This window comes from Pipistrellus hanaki, assembly GCF_964339955.1.
Source record: "Pipistrellus hanaki genome assembly, chromosome: 9".
Lineage (NCBI taxonomy): Eukaryota > Metazoa > Chordata > Mammalia > Chiroptera > Vespertilionidae > Pipistrellus > Pipistrellus hanaki.
In genome coordinates this window covers 48,370,182-48,392,938 of record NC_140511.1, presented here as the reverse complement: position 1 = coordinate 48,392,938, position 22,757 = coordinate 48,370,182, and the positions used below count along the sequence as shown (strand labels likewise).

Here is a 22,757-nt window from a genome sequence, read left to right as displayed (position 1 = left end):
GGGAGTGGGGAGAGAACATTCCTTAAACTAATCCCAAGACAGGTTCTTTCCACAAGCGTGGAGCACCTGCTGCAAGGTGGTAAATAAAAGCTGAGCAGAGCCTCTCCCGCCCTGTGGCCTGACCCTGGCCGCTCCTCGCGCCTCTGGGGCAGCTGAGCCGCGTCGGAGGCTCGGCTCCGTGGGCCGTGGGCCGTCCCGGCTGGCGGAGCCCAGAGCACGCCCCCGCCCGCTGCCGGATGGTTCGGACGGGCCCTCCCCTCCGGGTGCAGAGTTCAGCCGCTCCTGGAGGGAAGCCCGCGTCACGGCGGCTTTCACCCTTCCCACCTCAGCACCCGCACCGCAGGCTCTCAGACAGACCCAGAGCCGCGCCCGCGGATCTCCGGGAAAAGGCGTTCAGCGTTTCTGGAGCTCAGGGCCCCGTGCAGGCGCCAAAGGCCCTGCCCACCGGCCTCTCCCCCTTCCAGGTGCACCGTTTATACCTCCCCCGGGCGCCTCACAGGGAACCTGCCCCCGGAGCCTGGCGTGTTCTGGGAAGAGCTGGCCTTTCTGTAGAGCAGTGTTTCCCAGACTTCTCTCAGGATGAGAATCACCTGGTGGAGTTGTTAAACTACAGATTCCTGAATCCCAACTATAGGTAAGATTGTATACTTAACTAGTAGTGCTCTAAGACAGAGCACTAGTTAAGTATACAATTTTACCTATATGTTCCCAAAAATTCTAGTTTAGCACTTCTTAGTTGGGATTCAGGAATCTGTAGTTTAACAACTCCACCAGGTGATTCTCATCATGAGAGAAGTCTGGGAAACACTGCTGTAGACTGAGCAACCTCAGCACTGCTGAGATCCAGCCGGACAGTTCTCTGCAGCGGGGGGCGGTCCTGCGGGTTGAGGGGCATGAGGCAGCACCCCTGGCCTCTGCCCACTGGATGCCAGGAACACCCCCGCTGTGGCCACCGGAAAGGTCTCCGGGCATTGCCAAGTGTCCCCCGGGGAGCGAACTCATGCTGGTGGAGAGTCACCGCCGCGGCGAAATCGGTTTTTAACAAAACACCAGGCGGCACACCCTCTCGCTCGCAGGGAGAGGTCAGCTCCCCGAGACGCCGTCACGCTGGAGGAGTGGCCTCCGGTGTCCACAGCAGGAGTCTTACTCTTGGCAACCAAAACAGAACCAACCTTGGCACCAAACAAAAAAACCACACTGTTTACTCTGGGGAAACGGAGAGGCACATGAATCTGGGAAGCAGAGGTAAGAGGCTTGGAGGCAAGAGCAACAATGAGGGAGGCATATTGTCTCTGTAAGTTCCCGGCTGTGAGCTGACACGGTTACCCACATCCGTGACTCAGACACCGAACACGAGGCCAAGGTCAACTCAGGGGCAGCACTGGTGGGAGGCCCACACTCCTCACCCAGCCTGTCACCCAGCTTGTCTCCCAAGCTCATCTCCTTGTATGAAAACACACACACACACACACACACACACACACACACCTCCAGGGTCCTATTATTAAATCAGTTTTAAATGTATCTTGTTCTGGGGTGTGTGTTTTTTTATTTTCTTAAAAGTCCATTTTTTAAAAATCATACAAAATATGTTTAATATATCTTAGAAAATTAGCAAAAAAAAAATTAAGATTGTTCAGCATATTACATCGTACATTTAGGTAAGAATGTTTGAACATTTATAAATATTTTGTTCCCTCTCAAGATGGCACCTGACAAAAATACACTTTTAAAATGTTTTCCTATAAATGATCATAACGCCTGTTTGTTAGGGAAAAGGCCCGAATAGGACAAGCGTTCCCACACTCCTGAGACGCTCTGTACAGTAACTACAAAAGTAACACCGGGCTCCGTCAGCACGCTGACCGCCGAAACCACTGTAAATCGTAGGAGGAATTCAGCTGCTCTCAAGATCTCATTCCAAACGGGATCCACTCAGTTCATCTACGGGCTTTGATCCCTAAATACAGCAGGTCCTTGAGTGACATCGTTTGGTGCAACCCCGTTTTGTTACCACGCTGAGGAGATACCAAGAACACTTAGCCCTGGCCTTGATGGATTAGCCTGCGGGAAAACTGGTTTTGCTGTATACATCAGTTCCCTTAGGTGCCAGCACTGTTCATAATGCTACTGAGGACTTACTGTGTGTGTCTGTTTAAAAGGATGCCGACTGCCCAGACAGCCCCCGGAGCCAGAGGTAAGCCGGTGGCACCGAGCTTTACACAGACACCTGCACAGCCACACCCTGGACTGCGGCCGCTCAGTCGAGGCTCGGACCAGCTGCTGGCTCCCGGCTCGGAGCAGGACGGTCGGGGCACCCCGTGTGAACTGCCAGGAAACTGCCGATCTAGCTTAGACACCGGTACGGGGAGGAGGACACCTGCTGCAGAGGGAGGTGGCGGACCGGAGTCCACAGAGGTCCGAGCGCCCGGGGACCCAGAGCACCAGCCCGCCCCCCAGCAGGACGGGGCGATGCTGATGAGAATCAGAGGGATTTCCAGGAGCGGCCGTTTTCAGAGAAAGAGTCTGTGAGGAGCTGGCAGTGTTGGCTTTTTCCTTCCCAGATGAGCCCTCGTTTGCAGGAAGACGGCCGAGGCTTCCGCAGTGTCTGACCGAACGGGAGGCTGAAGGGAGAAAGGTTAGAAGCAGCAAAGCCAGTTCCGTTTGCCTTCCGCACAAAGCCCTCCGGCTGCCGGCAGAGCCACGTGGCGGCGGCTGGACCGGGCCCGTCACTCGGTCACTCGGTGCCCTTCTTCCCTTTCCAGCTCTTCTCGCGCTCCTCCAGCTCCGCCCGCGTGAAGGCGGCCGGGCCCCAGTGCGTGACGAGGTGGGGGTTTCTGGAACCTGGAAGACAAGCAGGCCTGAGACACAGGCAGGACCGTGTCCGCCCCGACGTGACCTGACCCCACCGGGCCTGTCCCGGGGCCGCCTCTGGAGGAGCGTCCGCAGGCCCAGCGGCCGGAGCACCGAGCTGTGCACTGGGGAGCACCGGCCTGCGGTCTGTCCGGGGGCCAGGACGTCAGAGACACTCCCCCTCGTCAGCGGGCTTCTTACATGGGGGCGGAAGAAGCTTCTTTGCACGCCTCTGATTGGTTTATCACAAGGAAACAGAGAGATAAACCAAACACACACACACACACACACACACACACACACACACACACACACACGGCCCTCACCTGGCTCTATCAGGCGGATGAGCCCTTCGTGCTGGGCCACTTTGTCCTTCCAGCTCTTGGTCTTACTAGTGGCCATCTCCAGCTTCTGCTTAACCCCCTGGAACAGAGGAGGTTTCTGATTTGGCAACACATCCTGGTAGCTGAAGAGCCAAATAACTGGCCCCTCACCCTGATTGGTATGGCTCAGTGGATAGAGCGTCGGCCTGTGGACTGAGGAGTCCCAGGGTCAATTCCGGTCAAGGGCATGTACCTTGGTTGCGGGCACATCCCCAATGGCGGGGGGGGGGGGGGGGGGGGGGGGGCGGGGGAGGGAGAGGGTGGTGTATGTGCAGGAGGCAGCTGATCGATGTTTCTCTCTCATCCATGTTTCTAACTCTCTATCCCTCTCCCTTCCTCGCAGTTAAAGATCAATAAAATATTTTTTTTAAACCGTTAAGTTTCTCCCAGAAGCTGCAGTTAAAAATAAATAAATAAATTAACTGGCCCCTTCCCATAAGCTCGGGCTTTCTCTGCGGGTCACTCTAAGAAGCAGGAACCATCGTGCCCCCATTCGCAGGGAAAACTAGGATTCAGAGCAGTTGGGTGCCTGCCCGAGGTCACACCGAGGACCTGGCCCACCCTCCACTGCCCAGCGCGGCTCCCGGGTAAGCCTCCCCCAGCGGGCACCATCTCAGCTCTGTCAGCAGAGGGGGCTGAAGGGGGAAGGGGCGTGGCCTCCCAGTTCCACTGGGCTCTTCTCAGCGGCTCCCGAGGCACGTGGGACACCCGTGGGGCACCCCCCGGGGGATCCGGTGGTCCCTCCCGGTGGCAGCTCTGGCCAGGGCCCCGGAGGCAGCCCCCAGTGGGGTCGGGGGGCACAGCAGCCTGGGGAGCTTCCCCACCGTCCAGTGGCCACGGCTGTGCCTCCCCAAGGAGGCCCGGGCCCAGCCCTGGGCTGACGGGGACCCTCCAGGCCTGTCCTTCCTGGGTGCTCTGCCTCAGTCCTGCACCTGCCGTCCCCATGTTCTCAGAGTTTTCCTTCTCGCTTCATAGGTAATCCGGTTATATAATAGTTAATACTTGTTTATATTAAATTTTCCCCGTTCCCGTTACTGTGTGGGTTCCGTCTCCTGAGTGGACTCTAATTGACACACCTCACCGCCTTTTTCTTCCTTCCAGCTAAGCAAGATTCTTACTTCGGCTTCTTGCCGCTGAGCAAATGTTCTCTTATTTTAAAAAAGCTTGTTTGCCGAAACCAGTTTGGCTCAGTGGATAGAGCGTCGGCCTGCGGACTGAAAGGTCCCAGGTTCAATTCCAGTCAAGGGCATGTACATTGGTTGCAGGCACATACCCTATGGGGGTGTGCAGGAGGCAGCTGGTCGATGTATCTCTCTCAACGATGTTTCTAGCTCTCTATCCCTCTCCCTTCCTCTCTGTGAAAAATCAATAAAACATATATTTTTTAAAAATAAAATAAAAAAGCTTGTTTGCCTGGCCAGAGTGGCTCAGGGGATAGAGCGTCCACCTGCAGACTGAAGGGTCCTGGGTTCGATTCTGGTCAAGGGAATGCACCTCAGTTGCAGGGGCAACCAATAGATATGTCTCTCACACCGATGTCTCTCTCTCTGTCTGTCTGTTTCTGTCTCTCTGTCTCTCTCTCTCTGTGTCTGTCTCTGTCTCTCTGTCTCTCTCTCTCTCATCCTCCATCCCACTCTCGCTAAAAATCAATGGAAACATCCTGGGTGAGGATTAACAACAAAACAAAAGGCCTGTTTTTAACCATTTAAATGCACATTTGACTCTGGGGAGGGAGGGCATGTATGGGAGTTGGGGGGAGGGGGAGAAGATTGGTAAGGTATGTATACATATAATACCTTAATAAAATGAAAAAATAAAAATAATAAATAATAAAATAAATAAGTGAGCATTTGCCGGGAGGGAGGTACCTCGTACTGCTCCAGCGCCTGCTTCCGCTCCAGCTCCAGCTGCTCCAGCTGCGCCATGGCCTCCTGCAGGGCCCGCTCCTTCATGACGCGCTGGTTCTCCAGCTCCTGCTTCTCGGCCTCCGTCGTCTCAATGGCCTGCTGCTGCTCCAGGTGCCACCGCTCCAGCTCCGCCCGCTTGGAAGACTCCTCCTCCAGCAACCTGCAACGGGAGCGCAGGGTCCTGGGCCCAGGCCTCCGCACCCGACCCCCGTGACGAGGCACCCGGCCAGGAGAGACTCTCGAGGTCGCCTGTCCGCCTCTCTCCTGCTGCAAGGAGGGAGCTCGGGCCCAGAGCGGCCCACGCCTCCCACTCCAAACTGTCTCACCGTCTTTTGGAAAAAAAATTAATGGCACAGAAGGAGGCTCCCTGTGCCTCGAGCTGGGCCAACAGTTGCGTGCACTCCTAGTTAACCCTCACAATACGCTGACGATGAAGACAGTGCGGCACAAAGGTGAAGGGGCCTCACCCAGGGCATTGGCCTGGCAGGTGGCAGGGCCCCGTTCTGGAATTTCCCTGGTTCCTCCAGCATTCAAACATCTCTCATCCGTAAGAACTTATCACAGAGGGAAAGGCTGATAAGCTAACGAAGGTGAGACAGAAGAAACTAACAAAAGGTGGAATAATAACAGAAACCATTTACTAAACAATTACTGCACGCCAAGCACGTCACCTTCATCATCATCAACCCCACCAACCAGGCGCTGTCCCTTCCCCGTTACACGTGAAGCCACTGAAAAGCCAACTGCACACGCCACCATGGGCTCCAACCCAGGTCTGTGTGGCTCCAAATCCTATACAATGAAAGGCTAATATGCAAACAGACCAAACAAAAACAGCAGAACTGGAACAACCGAACAACTGGTCACTATGACGTGTGCTGACCACCAGGGGGTGTGCGCAGAACATGGAGGGCGTCGCCATGGCGGGATGGTGGAGCAGGGGTGTGTGTGTGTGGGGGGGGGGGGGGGCACCAGACCAAAGTGGGGTGCTGGTCGCTGTCATCGGAGTGAGCCTCTGGTGGTTACTGAAAATTATTTGCTCCCACACGCCACGGTCCCACCCAGCCTTCACACCTGCTGCTGGTGCCAGCTCCGCTCACACCCACTGCTGGAGCCACTGCTCACACCCAATGCCAGCCCTGATCGCTCGGCACAGTTAGTGAGGTGAGCAGTGGCTGCCAGCCCCAATCGCCCCTGAGGGCTTCTCCACCGCCCCCTGCTCCTGAGGGGCGATCAGAGCAGCAGCCGCCACTTGCACCCACTGCTGGCCCCAATTGCTCCGTGCCATCAGCATCAGTGGGTGCAGGCGGGGCCAGCACTGTCAATACGTGGGAAAAGTGGCAGCAGCGGGAGCAGAGCTGCAGGCAGACAGGGACGAGGCGGGTGTGGCTGCAGTGGGAGGGGCCAGATGGGAGACAGAGGATGGGCCAAGCCCCGCCCCTGTGCCCACCGCAGCCTCATGGCCCACAGTTCCTTTCAAGGTGCACGAATTCGTGCACTGTGCCCCTAGTGTTACTCTTAACAGGCTACCTGTCTGAGAACTCTCAGATACTTAGGTATTTAAATCAACTAAACCAACAGACAACCCAAACCTGTACCCAAAGTACAGACACTGGTCAGATGCCAGCCCAGGACGGGACACACCTCCAGTGCCTGGACCATCAGTCACAAACCACACAGAGGCCAGTCACTGCCCCAGAATGTCTGCTCTTCTAAAACCAACACAAAGGAAGTAAAGGAACAGACTCCACACCCCTTTTCTGAGCACACTGCCCCCCCTCCAGCCCCCAACCAACTGCCCCTCTCTAACCCCAACCACAGCTCTGTCAAAATTCCCTCTACAACATCCTGCAAGGTGGTTACCCAACTCGGCTCGGATACCCGGTGTGATGGGCACCGGGTGCTTTGTAGACTAGGGGCCAGTTGCCTCAGTCCTTGGAAAGGTCTCCCTCTGCCAAGATGGCCCTCCCGCCTCCCACCCCGAGCTCCACAAAGGCCAGGCGGTGCCCCCTCGGTGTCTCCTGGGCTGCGATGGGCACACACTGCGTGAGGTCTGACCAGCACAGTCTATTCCCCCGCTCGCGTGGACCTATGCCCCCTGTGTGGTCCGTTCTTGGTGCCGGGTCACAGAGGTGAACGAGACTGGCAGGGCCTGCGTCTTCGCCCCAGGGAGAAGGACGGAGGGGGTGGACACTGGCGGCGTGTAGGCGGCCAGCATCGGAATCCCCTTCACCCGTCTAGAGACCCTGGCACTGCCGGTGTCTTGATGGAAAGCAGGGCGCATCTCCAGCTACAGAAGCCGGAGGCGACACCTGCTCCCCCTGCCCCTTGGCCGCCAGGCGTGGCTAAGCAGCTGCCCCTCCGGGACCTTTGTCTCTGAGGAACGGACAGAGGCGGTAGGGAACTCATTGTGGCAGCAATATCCACGATCCAGCGGTGGCAGGAGCAACCACCGGCACGGTGCCCGTGCCAGCACCACGGGCCTCCTGACGGGCCTCTCCCGTGGCCTGGTGTGGGCGGGGGTTTGGTCCCTGCCTGGGCTCCAGGCCTGGCCACCTGCTGTTCCGTGGAACTGGTGAGCTACTTAGGAACCTTCCCCGGGATCATTTTATTATTTTAGCTAATGCAAGTTGGTTTCTGTGGCTTGCAAACAAGCCCCTGACCTAAGAATCTAAGCTCTCTGTTTCCTCATTTACAGAAAAATTATAGGAACAACACCCACCATCAAAGGTTTGCCGGTGCATTAAACGTGACAATGCGCGTAAGGTATGAGGACAGTACCTATCACGTAGAAAATGCTGACTGAAGCAGCTTTTGTTATTACGGAGGAATTATTGCCTCATTAGCTCTGGATTCTCACATTCACTGAGGCATCTGAGAGTAGGCGAGGCTTTTGGCAGTCACATCACAAGGAAGTAAAACGCCGAGTCTTTTCAAATGAATTTCTATTCAGCCAGGTCTCCTGGACCCTGTACTTGCTCTGTTAATATATTTTTTTAATATTTTTTAAAATTTATTTCAGCAAAGGAGAGGGAGAATAGAAACATCAATGATGAGAGAGAATCATTGATCAGCTGCCTCCAGCACACCCCACACTGGGGACTGAGCCCCCAACCCAGGCATGTGCCCTGACCAGGAATCTAACCGTGACCTCTTGGTTCATAGGTTGAGGCTCAACCACTGAGCCACACCAGCTGGCTTCTGTTGCTATTGTAAACTGTCTTCTTGGTATCAAACCATCATTCCAGCTGGTCAGTATCTTTTGAAGAATTCTTATTTTTACATTCTACATATTATCTCTCCTCCTCATCTGCAAACGAGATAAAGGGACAGAAGCCAACACTCGGAGTGACTAGCAAACGCCAGGCCTTCCACCAGCAGTCTGCATGCATTATCTCATGTCATCTCCTCAGCCCTGCAAGGTTGGCAGTTAGCCTTCGTCTATCGATAAGGAACTGAAGGCTCAACGCAGTGAAATGGCTTTTCTAAAGTTGCACAGCTAAAAAGTAGCTGAGAACCAAACCCAGAGCTCGGCCCCTCACCGCCTTCACAACACGGAAAGTATCACACGTGGAAGAGACTGTTGCTCCGAGAGGCCCCAGTGAGTCGAACTTGGGCGCCATTTACTCACAAAATACCGTGGGCGCCTGTCCTGTGCCAGGCACAGCACCAGCTGCTGAGACAGCAGACATGACTGTGTGGGTTCCGTCTCCTGAGTGGACTCTAATGGTACGCCTCACCTCACCGCCTTTCTCTCTGAGGAACCCACACAGTCTAGTCATACATAGTGGGCGGAAGTCATAATGGGTTATGGCTCAGCCTCCAGAACGCTCCAATAGTTGGGATTTCCCAATGTCAACGGAACAGTTTTCTTGTGAGTTCCCATTCAGAAGAGGCTATCGACCTACAGGTTACACATCAAAAAAATGAACTTTAATTTTAATGTATCAAGAAATTGACAAGACCCAGATGGCTCAAGTCTAAGTTCTTGTACTTAAACACGTTACTACCATATAAAGCATCCTGGGGAGCCTGGCCAGAGTGGCTCGGCGGTGGAGCATCGACCCCGGAACAAGAGGTCGCTGGATGGATTCCGGTCAGGGCACATGCCTGGGTGGTGGGCTCGGTCCCTCCCCAGTGAGGGATGTGCAGGAGGCAGCCAATTAGTGATGTTCCTCTCTCATCAATGTTTCTATCTGTCCCTCTCCCTTCCTCTCTAAAATCAATGAAGAAAACATATTTAAAAATAAAAATAAATAAAGTATCTCTGAGGAAATACTGAGTTAATGTTAAGACAGTGACAGAGAAAGGGTCATGCAGTGGAAGAATGAGATGCCAACTATACCAAGAAGGAAAATATTGCCAGAAGAAAGGGCGGAGGATTAACTAAAAAGCCCTCAACATATGCCCTTCACCTAAGGTAGTTTCATTTCCTCAGAGGGAGACTTAAGTGTTCCTATCTCATCTCCATGAGCATTTCCCTTGATTTGCTACCGAGAAAGGCCTATGGCCTATGGGAGCGGGAGCAAGGAGAAAGTCCCCTTTGCCAATCTGACAAAATGACCCTCTGAACCAGGCCCCGCCTTCCGGGCTGGCCGTGCTTATAATGACCACCAGAGGGCGTCCGTTTATCCATTTCAATTTCCAAAAACTAAGTTGAAAGAAAAATAATTTAAAGTAATAAAATAATTATATTCATAAAGTGGCCTTTGCACATCAAGAAAAAGTTAATCTTTGAGCAGTAATTTCAGTTTATTGGTGCAAATGTGTACTTATGTAATAGCTACATTTGCATTCAGAAGGTTGAAACCACTTTGCTATGGACTTAAATCAGAATGTACAAAATAATTAGCCAGAGTTTTTTAAATAGCAATACTCATTCCTGGGTCCTACCCACAGATATTTTGATTCAGTAAATGAGGGACAGGCCCTAAGTGTTGTATTTTTTTTTTTTTAACTTTACAGGTGATTCTAATATTTACCACTAAAAGCCAAAAGTTTTATCCAAAATTACCCCTTAAAGAGCACTCATTTGATAAATACAAAATAACTAATCTATAATAATAAAAGCATACTATGCTAATTAGACCGGACATCCTTCTGGATGACCTTCTGGACAAAGCCCAGGTCCCAGATGCTGGAGGGAAGCTGGTGCAGGCAGCAGAGGGAAGGAAGGCAAATTTTTGCATGATTTTCGTGCATTGGGCCTCTAGTATTTTAATACATTTCTAGAGATATCTAGTTCCCTCTGTGATCGAATCTCTGCCGTGTTATAATCAACCTCTCTCAAAACTGCAGGGAAGTAAAATATAGATCATAGCTCACCTGTTAATTCTCTGCACAGGGTAACCTATAATCCCCCAACACACCAGAAATTATAAAGAGGCCCAGGTCCATCTTGTGCCGGTAGAATGCCTCTCCATGGAAGTCACATGGGACTCAAACCTTCCCAGTGAGAGAAACTTGTGCCAACGTCACTGCCAATGGCGACGGGGTGGCAGTTCTAAGAATCTAGTTAACATCACAGGACACTGAGCACACACGTGTGGGACTGTAAAGGCCAGGCAACACGCGAAGCATTTGATTTTCTACTTAGAAGACAATTTTCCCTTTACAATAGAATTGAAATTTCCAAAACCTGTTTATTTTTAAAGTCATTTTGGCAAAGCATACAATGAAGACCTCCTCTCTTCTCTTCCTGCCTAAATATTAAGCCAGCCTCCTCTGCCGCGCCACAGGATAGCAGCCTGGGAGACCTGCCCGGCCGTCCGCCGCTGTTCCCCGAGGTGGAGTCACAGCCGAAGCCCGCGCTCCTGCACTGCCCAGCGGGCCACCGGGCTCGATGCTCTTAGGGCGGACAAGAATCTCAAAGAACACAAGTGGGGAAGCAAGTGGAGAGCTCCAACCTCACGTTCGGGTCTTCCCTCTACCCCGTCCTCCTGCTGCTGCAAAGACCAAAATCCCAGAGTTCTCAGCCAAGAACAAGACTGCCATAAATAGTACACCTGACTCTGCAAGCTCTAAGCAGGGGTGCGGAACCTTTTTTGCTGCCAGGGGCCATTTAGATATTTATAACATCATCCACTTAATATAATTCACTTACTATAAAGGTATGTTGCAATGACTAAAAGCTCCTAGGTTTATTGAATTTCAGACCAAATGACTCCACGGGCCTTGTACGGCCCAGGGGCCAGACGTGCCCCACCCCTGCTCTACGGGAAAAACACAGTCTAGCTTTAAGAAGTTCTGAAAGTAAGATTCTGAATAACAATTATTTAAAGAATCTCACTTATCCTGAATGGCCAACCGAAAACTGCTTATTTCCTCCTGGTCCCCCCAAAGCGGCTGCGAGGCTGGCGTGAAGCAGGCCCCCATCTCCATCCCAAGGGCCCTTCTCTGGTCCGGAGCACGCCGGCGAGGCCAGGGTCCCGCCAGAGCGGATCCTGGGTCCTTGGGCGTTCTAGCGGGGCACCCCATCCAACACCCCGAGACCTCTCTGAAGCACAGGGCAGCCCCAGCCCCAGGGGCGAGGCTCTCCCAGCACCGGGCCTGAGAACAGACCACGCAGCCACCGCGCCTCCAGGTCTCCCCCATCGGGCACCCCCTCCCTCTCCACCAGCGGGCGTCACCCCAGACCCCGTGCAAAGGCGAGTGTGGTACCTGGCCTGAAGCTTCCGCACCGTCTCCTCGTCTTGCCGGGCCTGCCGCTCGTCCTCCAGGGCCTCCTGCAGCTGCAGGTACATGTCCTCCAGCTCCTGCACGCGCTGCAGGTACTGCTCCAGCTCACTGGACTTCTGGGCAACCTGCTCTTCCATCTGCTGTCGGATCTGACGGGAGAAAGGGGCCACGTTCACATGCAGGCGGGCCCCACCCTCAGGGAGACCCCCCCACGCCACCACCACCAGCCCAGCAGGACGGGGGGGCCTGCCCTCCATCCCTGACGGCAGAACAGAGGAACCGAGCACCACCCTCCCGATACCAACACCGGAACCACACCCCGAGAGTCCGGGGCAAAAACTACAACCGTGCCCAGAAGTCTGTTTTCGGCTCTCAAAAGAAATTTCAGTCGTGGCACTGTTGATGTTTGGGCTCTGTTGACTAATGGGTTTGCCGACCACTGCCTTAGATGAATCGGAGCTGCTGAGGGCAACAGACCAGACTCCGTGTGTTTTCATGATTCCGGGACCTCGGGCTCGGCGCATTACGAGGGGAAATGCCATGGAGCCGAGGTGCCCTTTTTCCACGGCTATTTATTCCCCACGCCAGGACACGCTGGGAAGGAAAAGGGATGCTGGTGATAATGATCCCAGGATGGCAGAGGCTGTGCCCACCCGCATGTGGTATTTTTTTGGAAGAGCCACGCTCACGGGGCCAAAGAACCGCATGTGGCTCACAAGCCGCAGTTTGACTGTCCAGTCAAACCAAGGCACAGGCACCCTGACCACAGCCCTTATCACCCCCTTCCTTAAATTTCCGCTTCGGGGTCTTGGAAGCCAGGTTCACGTCTTTCACCTTTACATCCTGGGCTCGGTGCCCGGCACACAGAAGCTGCTCAGTAAACCGACAACGGGTGAACGAACAGACACACAACTTCCCCCAGAGCCACGCTGACACCCGGCCTCCCTGCGGCCCCGCGGGCCCTCGCCCACCCCCGGGCGGGCTCCGGGAGCCGCGCCGGCAGCATCCCCCGGCGCGCGGGCGGGCTCACCAGCTTCTCCCGCTCCAGCTCCGTGCTGAACCGGGCCTGCAGCTCCACCTGCGTCTCCAGGCGTTTCTTTTCCTCTTCTGCTGCCCGAGAGGCCGCTTCTTCCAGTTTCTACCCGATCGAAAGCCACGCATAGAAATGCATTTGGAGAGAGAAATGGTCACACTTAACACGTGCGAGAATCCAAGCCTCCTTAATGTCCCACAGACACAGCGCAAAACTTTTGGATCTGCTAGACTTCTATTCCAATATTTTCCCAGTCAACATACAAAACAAATTAGCTATTGATAGCTGGGACAGGTTTGGCTCAGTGGATAGAGCGTCAGCCTGCGGACTGAGGGGTTCTGGGTTCGATTCCAGTCAAGGGCATGTATCTTGGTTGCGGGCACATCCCCAGTGGAGGGTGTGCAGGAGGCAGCTGGTCGATGTTTCTCTCTCATTGACGTTTCTGACTCTCTGTCCCTCTCAATTCCTCTCTGTGTAAAATCAATAAAATATATATATTTTTTTAATTAGCTAAATCAGTGACTGCTGATCAGTCTGAACAGCGTTTTGCAATGGAGCCACTGAGTCACAGTCACTGGCAAATGCATTCATGAGGTCTGAGACCTACCGCCTGGGTTCTTACTGTACAGAATTGCCACATTATTCCTTAAACCTTACGAGAGCCCGACTCCCAGGAGGGTGGCCTCAGGAGCTCCACACTCCCTTTCCCAGGGAAACGACGATTAAAAACAACCACGTAAGCCGAAACCGGTTTGGCTCAGTGGATAGAGCATCAGCCTGCGGACTGAAAGGTCCCGGGTTCGATTCCGGTCAAGGGCACATCTTGGTTGCAGGCACATTCCCAGTAGGGGGTGTGCAAGAGGCAGCTGATCGATGATTCTCTCATCGATGTTTCTAACTCTATCCCTCTCACTTCCTCTCTGTGAAAATCAATAAAATATATTTTTTTTAAAAAACAGCCACGTAAGCCCGGCCTCAGTGGTTCAGTAGCTGAGCCTTGACCTATGAACCAGAGGCCAGAGGTTTGATTCTCGGTCGGGGCACGTGCCTGGGTTGGGAGCTCAGTCCCAAATAGAGGGTATAAAAGAGGCAGCTGATCAATGATTCTCTCTCATCATTGATGTTTTTATCTCTCTCTCCCTCTCTCTTCCTCTCTGGAGTCAATAACAATACAAATAAAAATAAATCTATGAAGCTATGTAATAAGAAAGCTGTCCAAGTGGCCTAGGCCCTGTCACCTCAGGCGAGCACTCACATGACAGAGCAGGCAGGGAGACCTACGTGCTACTGGGAGGCCAAGTTCAAAGGAATTATAAAGGACACCAGATGGATGAATTTCAAATGCGCGATGCCAAGTGAAAGAACTCATGAAAACAAACATGCTGACTTATTCCATTTATATGAGAATTTGGAAAAGGCCAAAATACACAGGAACAGAGCAGATGGGTGGTTTCCAGGGGTTGGGGTGAGGGGAGGGTCTGAATACAAGGAGCAGAGTGAGGAAATCCTTTGGGTATTGGAGTTTGTCTGTATTCTGTCTGAGGTAATTACAGGAGTCTAGGCATGTATAAAAACTCATAAAACTAAACATAAAGCCGAAACCGGTTTGGCTCAGTGGTAGAGCGTTGGTCTAAGGACTGAAAGGTCCCAGGTTCGATTCCGGTCAAGGGCATGTACCTTGGTTTCGGGCACATCCCCGGTAGAGGGTGTGCAGGAGGCAGCTGGTCGATGTTTCTCTCTCATCGACGTTTCCGGCTCTCTATCTCTCTCCCTTCCTCTTTGTAAAAAATTAATAAAATATATATTTTTTAAAAAACCCATAAACCACAAACTTGCTGCTCGCAAATCTCTTTTAAAGACAGGACACAGGAGCTTCTAAACGACTGGCAATATTCTATCCTAACTCGGTTAGTACTTTCAGAAACAGCCGCTGTATTTGTACACACGTATTTCACGCTCTACTTTGTAGGTGTGACCCATTTCCTAAGTTATAAAGGGGGGGCACCTGGTCCGGGTCCCCACTCGTAACATCCACACACGCTGTGCACAGCAGGTGGGGGGAGCAGCAATCTCCTGTGGTGGGGGCTCGTCCAAGCCTGTGAGGGGGGTTTTTAAAGATTTATGACAGCGGGAGGAGACGAGATGCAGGAGTGATTTGGGAAGAAGAGCAGCAAGACCTTAGAGCTGCTTTTATTTTTTTTTTATTTTATTGATTTTTTTATTGAGAGGAAGGGAGAGGGATAGAGAGCTAGAAACATCGATGAGAGAAGAACATCGACCAGCCGCCTCCTGCACATCCCCTACCAAGGATGTGCCCGCAACCAAGGTACATGCCCTTGACCGGAATCGAACCTGGGACCTCTCAGTCCACAGGCCGATGCTCTATCCACTGAGCCAAACCGGTTTTGGCTAGAGCTGCTTTTAGAAAGATGTGCTGGATAGGAACACAGCTATTTCTATGATTGTATGTCCACATGGTTCTTAACATTGTCAAACTATATTAAACTATATTAAAAAAAAAACACGAGGAGGAAGTCAGCATGAAGTGTGGCATTTCCCTGGGTTGCAGAGAGAGAATCGCACCAGGCAGGAGGGGCCTTATACTGATGCCGTTGTAATTAACCTCGTTATGAACAACAGGAGAGGAGCAGAGGAAGGCCAAGCACTATGGGCAGGTCCCGTGCAGCTTCGCCAGGAAACAGCGGCTTTACGCCCCCCGGGAGTCACTGGTCTGGTCTATTCCCTGCACATCTCCGGGGGAAGGAGTGGGGCTGATACAGAGACGCGGGCCCAGTGAAGTTTGGATGAAATAGGGAGGGTACTTTCCTGTCAGTCACACCCAGGAACAGATTATTGGCCAGAGTCGGCGTGGCCACTGCTACCGTGTTTCCCCGAAAATAAGACATCCTCCGAAAATAAGACCTACTTACAGGTTTCCTTCTGAGTGAAATATAAGGCATCCCCCCGAAAATAAGGCCCCCTCTAGGCTAAACATGAGAGATTTGGTCCACTGATTCTGAAAGAAATGGAGTCACAAGAAATTCACCAGGAAATTCAGGAATTGGATTGTTATGATGATGTTCCAGAAGATGATGACATGATTGCCACTGAATAAATGAGTAGATTCTTGATACTGTAGGATTCATAGTTTGTCTGGTTTGTGTTGACAACTACTGTACTACCGTAGTGTATACAGGTAATAAATTTCCTTTATTTTCATTTAACAATAAATGTGTACTGTATTCTTCTTCATGGGAAAATAAGACATCCCCTGAAAATAAGACCTAGCGCATCTTTGGGAGCAAAAATTAATATAAGACACTGTCTTGTTTTCAGGGAAACAGGGTAGCACGCGTAGATTTGAGACACTTAATCCCCTAAACAAAGAAGTTCGCTCTCCTGTGCTCGTGCATTCTTGGCAATCTGCAGTAAGCTGGTCTCGGTAAAACCAAGCTCGGAAGTGAGGCAGCTGTGGCTTCTGCCCTGCAAAGAGCCGTCCAGCCCGGCCCAGCGCCCCTCTCCTCACCTTCCTCACGGTCTCCAGCTCCCGCTGCTTGTTCTCATTGGCGGCCTGGAGCTCCTTCATCTGCCGCTCCAGCTCCTCCTGCTCAGCCAGCAGCTTCTTCCGGCGTTCCCTCCGGCCCTGGCGGGCCTCTTTGTGCGGCGGGGGGCTGCCCAGCTTCAGCAGGTGGATGGTGGAGTGGATGGCTGTGAAAGGGGCGGGAGGAAGCACAGGAAACGCCCGTCACTCTGTGGGACCCGAACACGGCAATGGCACAGCGGGAAGAAAGCCAGACCGGCCTCCGGGTAGATTCTTACTCTGCCACCGAGGACCGGGGTGACCGTGAGCAAGTCACCGAGGTCACACCGTGGCTTGAGCATCAGTTTCCTCGTCTCTAAAATGAGAGAGATCATCTCTAAAGTCACTTTTAGCTCCAACATTCCAAAATTATGCATCTGTGCTTAAATAGATGCTTGATTCAGGAACACCACACACATGTGAAGAATTTATTTAAAACAACACTTTCAGCCGGGACCGGTTTGGCTCAGTGGATAGAGCATCGGCCTGCGGACTGAAAGGTTCCGGGTTCGATTCCGGTCAAGGGCATGTACCTTGGTTGCGGGCACATCCCCAGTGGGGAGTGTGCAAGAGGCAGCTGGTTGATGTTTCTCTTTCATCGACGTTTCTAACTCTCTGTCCCTCTCAATTCCTCTCTGTATAAAATCAATAAAATATATTTAAAAAAATAAATAAATAAATAAATAAAACAACACTTTCATACAAATTACACTTTCAACTCCCTTCCCCATACTTCTCAAAAGGCTAAGATTTAGGCACAGTAAGGGCTCAGATTCAAAGTTCGGGTATCTGATTTGCTACCTGCTGTGCTGTGTTTGCCAGACAACTGTGCCTTTTGAAAACGGCTCCCTCATCCCCGCTTCCTGAGATGTCAATAGCAGTCACCATTTATCGAATCCTGACTATAGGTGTACCCTTTCCGTGCATTATCTAATTTTTAAATAAAACCAAATTTCTTTCCTGATGGTTTCAATTGTATAAATTTTTAAAAATATATATATTTTATTGCCGAGACCGGTTTGGCTCAGTGGGTAGAGCGTCGGTCTGTGGACTGAAAGGTCCCAGGTTTGATTCCACCTTGGTTGTGGGCACATCCCCAGTAGGGGGTGTGCCAGAGGCAGCTGATCAATGATTCTCTCTCATCGATGTTTCTAACTCTCTATCCCTCTCTCTTTCTCTCTGTAAAAAATCAATAAAATATATTTATATATATATATATATATATATATATATATATATATATATATATATTGATTTTTTACAGAGAGGAAGGGAGAGGGATAGAGTCAGAAACATCAGTGAGAGAGAAACATCGATCAGCACCTCCTGCACACCCCCTACTGGGAAAGTGCCTACAATCGAACCTGAAAGTGCCTACAATTGCCAGGAATCGAACCTGGGACCCTTCAGTCCGCAGGTCGACGCTCTATCCACTGAGCCAAAGCGATTAGGGCTGTATAAATTTTTTTAATAGTTAATACTTTTGTTCAAATTCAAAAGCATGAAAGGACAGGAAGTCTCTCTCCTACTCCTATCCCCAAGTACCGGGTTCCCTCTCCACCGCAAACTACTGCTAACAGCCCCTTGTGCATCTTTCCTGAAACAGATTAAGAATATACAAGTAAATATGTATATACATCCTCCGCCTCCTTTTGACACAAACAGGGGCATAGCACACCCTTCTGAGCCTTGGCTTTCTCATTTAATTTACCCTTGAGAGCTTTCATATCACTACACAAAGTACACTGCACAGTGCCCCACGGCGTAGCTGTACCATACTGTACTCAACCGTTTCCCAATCAATGGACATTTAGATTGCTTGCAACATATCACAAGCATTTCTGCAAGGCTGTGCCACTTTAAATACATTAAATATAATTTTAAGTATAACTTCATTATCTAATTATTATCCTTTATAACAACCGGGGGGGCAGTACTGTTATTGTTCCCATTCCCCAGGAGAGGAGAGCAGCTACGGAATTCATAACTCAGCCCACGTGACTCGGGGAAGACCAGTCAAACCCAGCTGGGCTTGCCTCACACACTTAAACCACATCAAAAAAGAGCACAACTTTCCATGTAATCTATTTTTGCCTGACCCTGAGGGTTCCCATGACTTTGATTAAATTTAGTTTTACATCCTGGCTCTAAAAATACTAGTTCTCTCGGGATACCCCTCAGCAACCTAGCCTTTCCCCCGGATAATCAGCCACCCCCAGGGCAGCAGGAGCCAGCCCAGACCTGACTAATGGTCACAGGGTCCAGACTACAGATAACATCTTGACCTCGGTTATGTTTCGGCTCCTGAGCCCTAAAATGGAAATACCCAGCTACCTTCCTGAGAGCCCAGACAGAGGGTCACCTGAGCAGACCTCAGACCTTCCTCCAGACCCGAAGAAATGATTCATCACCCGTACCTCACCTCCAGCCAGTCAGCTCCCAGCGCGACCTGAGCCCCTACCCCTCCGTGTCTTGTGATTTTTGCCCGATATAATCTTAACCTATGTGCCACGGAGGTTTTTAGGGTTAGCTCCCCATCTCTGGATTCGTCACTTCAATATGAAACTATTTTTCTCTCTATACTGCAAACTCCTGCGCCTGCATGTGTTTGGCCAGTCCACACAGGCACATGGACTCAAAAAAAAAAAAAAGGGGGGGGGGCCCAGTAACATAACTAAGTCTAAGAATATCATATTCAGAATCTCCCCATCATTTAAAAAAATCTAATATATAGTGTCTCATTCTTTGATGGTCACTTTAAAACTCTTCACAGTTTTTTGTTTTTTTAAAAATATATTTTATTGATTTTTTACAGAGAGGAAGATAGAGGGATAGAGAGTTAGAAACATCGATGAGAGAGAATTATCAATCAGCTGCCTCTTGCACACCCCCTATTGGGGATGTGCCCACAACCAAGGTACATGCCCTTGACCGGAATCAAACCTGGGACCTTTCAGTCTGCAGGCTGATGCTCTATCCATTGAGCCAAACCAGTTTCGGCTCTTCACAGTTTTTAAAAGGGGAAATTCCACACTCTTCAAATAGTAGAAGTAAATAAGACTCAAAAATGTCCAGTTTACAATTTTCCCGTAAGATGATTACAAAAATGAAATTGACTAAAAATTTGGAAACTGCTCTTGGTTTGTTTTTCTTTAAGCTACCATGTTATACCCAGTACAAACACAGACAATGAGGGAACAAGGCCTTAGTATCTTTCATGAGGTTCAAAAATAGAAAGCCAGAGCTTTCGAGTTATATCATGACCAACAGTAAAAGTCACCTTACCTTGAATCCACTCCTGCTTCTTCTTCTTATCGGAAGCACTAATCTCAAAGGTCTTATCAAGACACTTTATGAGAAAAAGGCATTTCTTTCCATCTTTGTCAGGCAAAGACTAAAACAGAAAGCTAAGTTAGTTCTTTAAGATTTTTTTTATTTTTTATTTTTATTTTATTTTTTTACAGGGAGAGAGAGGGAGGGAAAAACATAGATTTCTGATATTCCACTTATTTATGCATGCATTCATTGGTTGCTTCTTGTATGTGCCTGACCCATCCCACAACCCTGGCACATCAGGCCAGTGGTCAGCAAACTCATTAGTCAACAGAGCCAAATATCAACGGTACAGTGATGAAAATTCCTTTGGAGAGCCAAATTTTTTAAACTTAAACTTCTTCTAACGCCACTTCTTCAAAATAGACTCGCCCAGGCCGTGGTATTTTGTGGAAGAGCCACACTCCAGGGGCCAAAGAGCTGCATGTGGCTCGCGAGCCGCAGTTTGCCGACCATGGCTCTAACCAATGGAGCCACCTGGCCAAGGCGAAGATATTATTTTTTAAGTTTTAAAATTAAATTCCACCTTAATTATTTATACACATCTGGCTGAATTCAATGTCAATGGAAAATACCTCTAAACGCATTTAACTGATTCACTACTTCTATCCAGTGGGCAACTTTATTTATGGGAACAGTGGCTCCTGATCAGCACACCAAACCCTGACGGGGAGAGCGGCCCCCTGATGGGGATGCCAGGCTGTGGGCTTCCCTAAGCACAGGGACGCACACTGAGCACGTCCCTGACAAGAACCCTGGGAGGCAGCCCTCCGAGTTCCTCCAGGTCCTCCCTCCCATGAGCTAGGAGGCCGCTAAGCCAGAGTGATTCCCACGCCGCCAGAGGTGTGCCCTCCTCCTCCGCACACCTGGAGTCTGTGCCGGCAAGCTGGGGCCCCTGCCCTACACCCCTACGAGGAGACCGGCATGGCTGTTGTAATCTTTGTGACTTCATGTTTAGCGGAGTCTTAAAAAAAACCCTAATGGGCATTGCACACCCTAGAGCAATACTACTTCATATCATTTATGAGAGAGATCGTAGGTATTCGAAATGTTCTCCAACAAAGACAGGCCCGGGAACAGTTCAGATACAAATACTCAAAAACATATGTTCTCGAGGACTTCACTTCCTGACAGAATTAACAGTTATGAATAAGATGTACTGAAAGTCACTCAAAATATTCAAAGATATTGCTCACTTGCCAAAGCCGGTTTGGCTCAGTGGAAGAGCATCGGCCTGGGAACTGAAGGGTCCCGGGTTCGATTCCGGTCAAGGGCATGTGCATTGGTTGCAGGCACATCCCCAGTGGGGGGTGTGCAAGAGGTAGCTGGTCGGTGTTTCTCTCTCATCGACCTTTCTAACTCTCTATCCCTCTCAATTCCTCTCTGTGTAAAATCAATAAAACATATTTAATTAAAAAAAAATATTCAAAGATATTGCTCACTTCCTCTTCAGTTTTATTCACTGCACTCAAAATGGCCCAGAATTTCTGGAATGTTCATTATTTCAACTGATTTTTTTTTTTTTTTTTGCTTTATTTTCTTTTGATGACTCCATTTTATTCAATAAATGATTCCGTAAATGTACAAACGCGGTTTAATCCCTATCCTTTCTTCACGAGTATAAGACAGAAAACGAACTCATATTAGAAAAAAAATTTGTCAGGTATCTTTAATTTTTATTGCAACTTTAGCCTATATTATGATTTAAGATTATTTTAAGGCCCTTAAGTCTACAAGGAAGATACGCTCCTTGAGCAGCAGGGGGCAGCACCACAAAGAGGTAACAGTAGGCTCTTACCTCCACACAGCAGTTTTCATCCAAGACAATGTCTCCTTTCTTGTCTTTCAGATCTTCGCTCACATAATAAGAGATCACGTTGGGTTTTAGTACAAACCAGCGTTCAGTCCAGTTTTTCCGTCTGTGACCCTTTTTCATCATGTAGCCCTATAAGAGATTAAGTCTGACATAAATTCCTGTCCTTTTATGTATAAGAGCTGCTATCTCTCTTCCTTGATATTCTTACCTACTCCATTATCTGATGTATGGTTCTTGCCCTTTGAGGTCTATGAAAGCCACTCAAATTCACATATGCACATGCAAACAAAAGCCTATGCAGAATTTTAGACACCCCTCACTTACCCTCCCTGCAAAGCTAAATAGACAATAGTCTTTTTAAAATATATATATTTGTATTGATTTCAGGAAGAAAGGAGAGGGGGAGAGAGATAGAAACATCAATAATGAGAGAATCATCGGTCAGCTGCCTCCTGCACACCCCCACTGGGGATTCAACCTGCAACTCGCTGACCAGGAATCGAACCATGGCCTCCTGGTTCATAGGTCAATGCTCCACCACTGAGCCATGCCAGCCAGGCAGACAGTAAACTTTAGAATCCCTGATGTTAATAGCATTGTAGTTTTTTTAAATTCCATATCTTTTAGGGATACTTATTGAAATATCCTATCTAATAAAGAGGGAATATGCTAATTGACCCTCGCAATGTCACAAAGATGGCAGTACCCACAGCCAATAAGGAGGGAATATGCTAACTGACTGCCCCACCCTCAAAATGGCAGCACCCACAGCCAATAAGAAGGGACTATGCTAATTGACTGCCCCACCTTCAAAGATGGCAGTGCCGACAGCCACAAGATGACAGCACCCAATCCCCTCAGCCCTAACAGGGAGACAGGCATGTGGCAAGGCCAGGCCTGCCCCATGCACCTGCCTCCAGAGTCCCCCAGTCCTCTCAGTCCCCCAGCCGTCCAAGATACAGGCAAGCCTCAGATGGTGGCTGCCCAGCCGCCCAGGGCCACCTGAGACTCAGGTAACAGGGCCAGCCAAGGCTTGTGCTGCCGGCAGTGGCAGCAGCAGAGGTGTGATGGGACGTCGCCTTCCCCTGATCACCAGGTCGCCTCCGCCTCCTGCCCCTGAGGGCTCCTGGACTGTGAGAGGGGGGACCCCCCCCCCTCCATTGCATGAATTTTC

The 22,757-nt window shown here is 50.4% G+C and overlaps 1 protein-coding gene across 1 annotated transcript in view; it reads right to left on the bottom strand.

The window, feature by feature from the left end:
• Positions 1 to 1,507: 1,507 nt before the first annotated feature.
• The window catches only part of SWAP70 (switching B cell complex subunit SWAP70), a 66,797-nt gene continuing 45,547 nt past the window's right edge, over positions 1,508 to 22,757 (bottom strand). Inside the window, exons 5-12 of the mRNA XM_084893485.1 lie at positions 21,566 to 21,712; positions 19,720 to 19,828; positions 16,381 to 16,562; positions 12,852 to 12,959; positions 11,804 to 11,970; positions 5,105 to 5,303; positions 3,180 to 3,276; positions 1,508 to 2,844 (exon numbers count right to left, since the gene is read on the bottom strand). Of these exons, the coding sequence (XP_084749611.1) occupies positions 2,738 to 2,844; positions 3,180 to 3,276; positions 5,105 to 5,303; positions 11,804 to 11,970; positions 12,852 to 12,959; positions 16,381 to 16,562; positions 19,720 to 19,828; positions 21,566 to 21,712 (1,116 nt within the window). The 3' untranslated portion in view covers positions 1,508 to 2,737. The remainder of the gene's footprint in view (positions 2,845 to 3,179; positions 3,277 to 5,104; positions 5,304 to 11,803; positions 11,971 to 12,851; positions 12,960 to 16,380; positions 16,563 to 19,719; positions 19,829 to 21,565; positions 21,713 to 22,757) is intronic.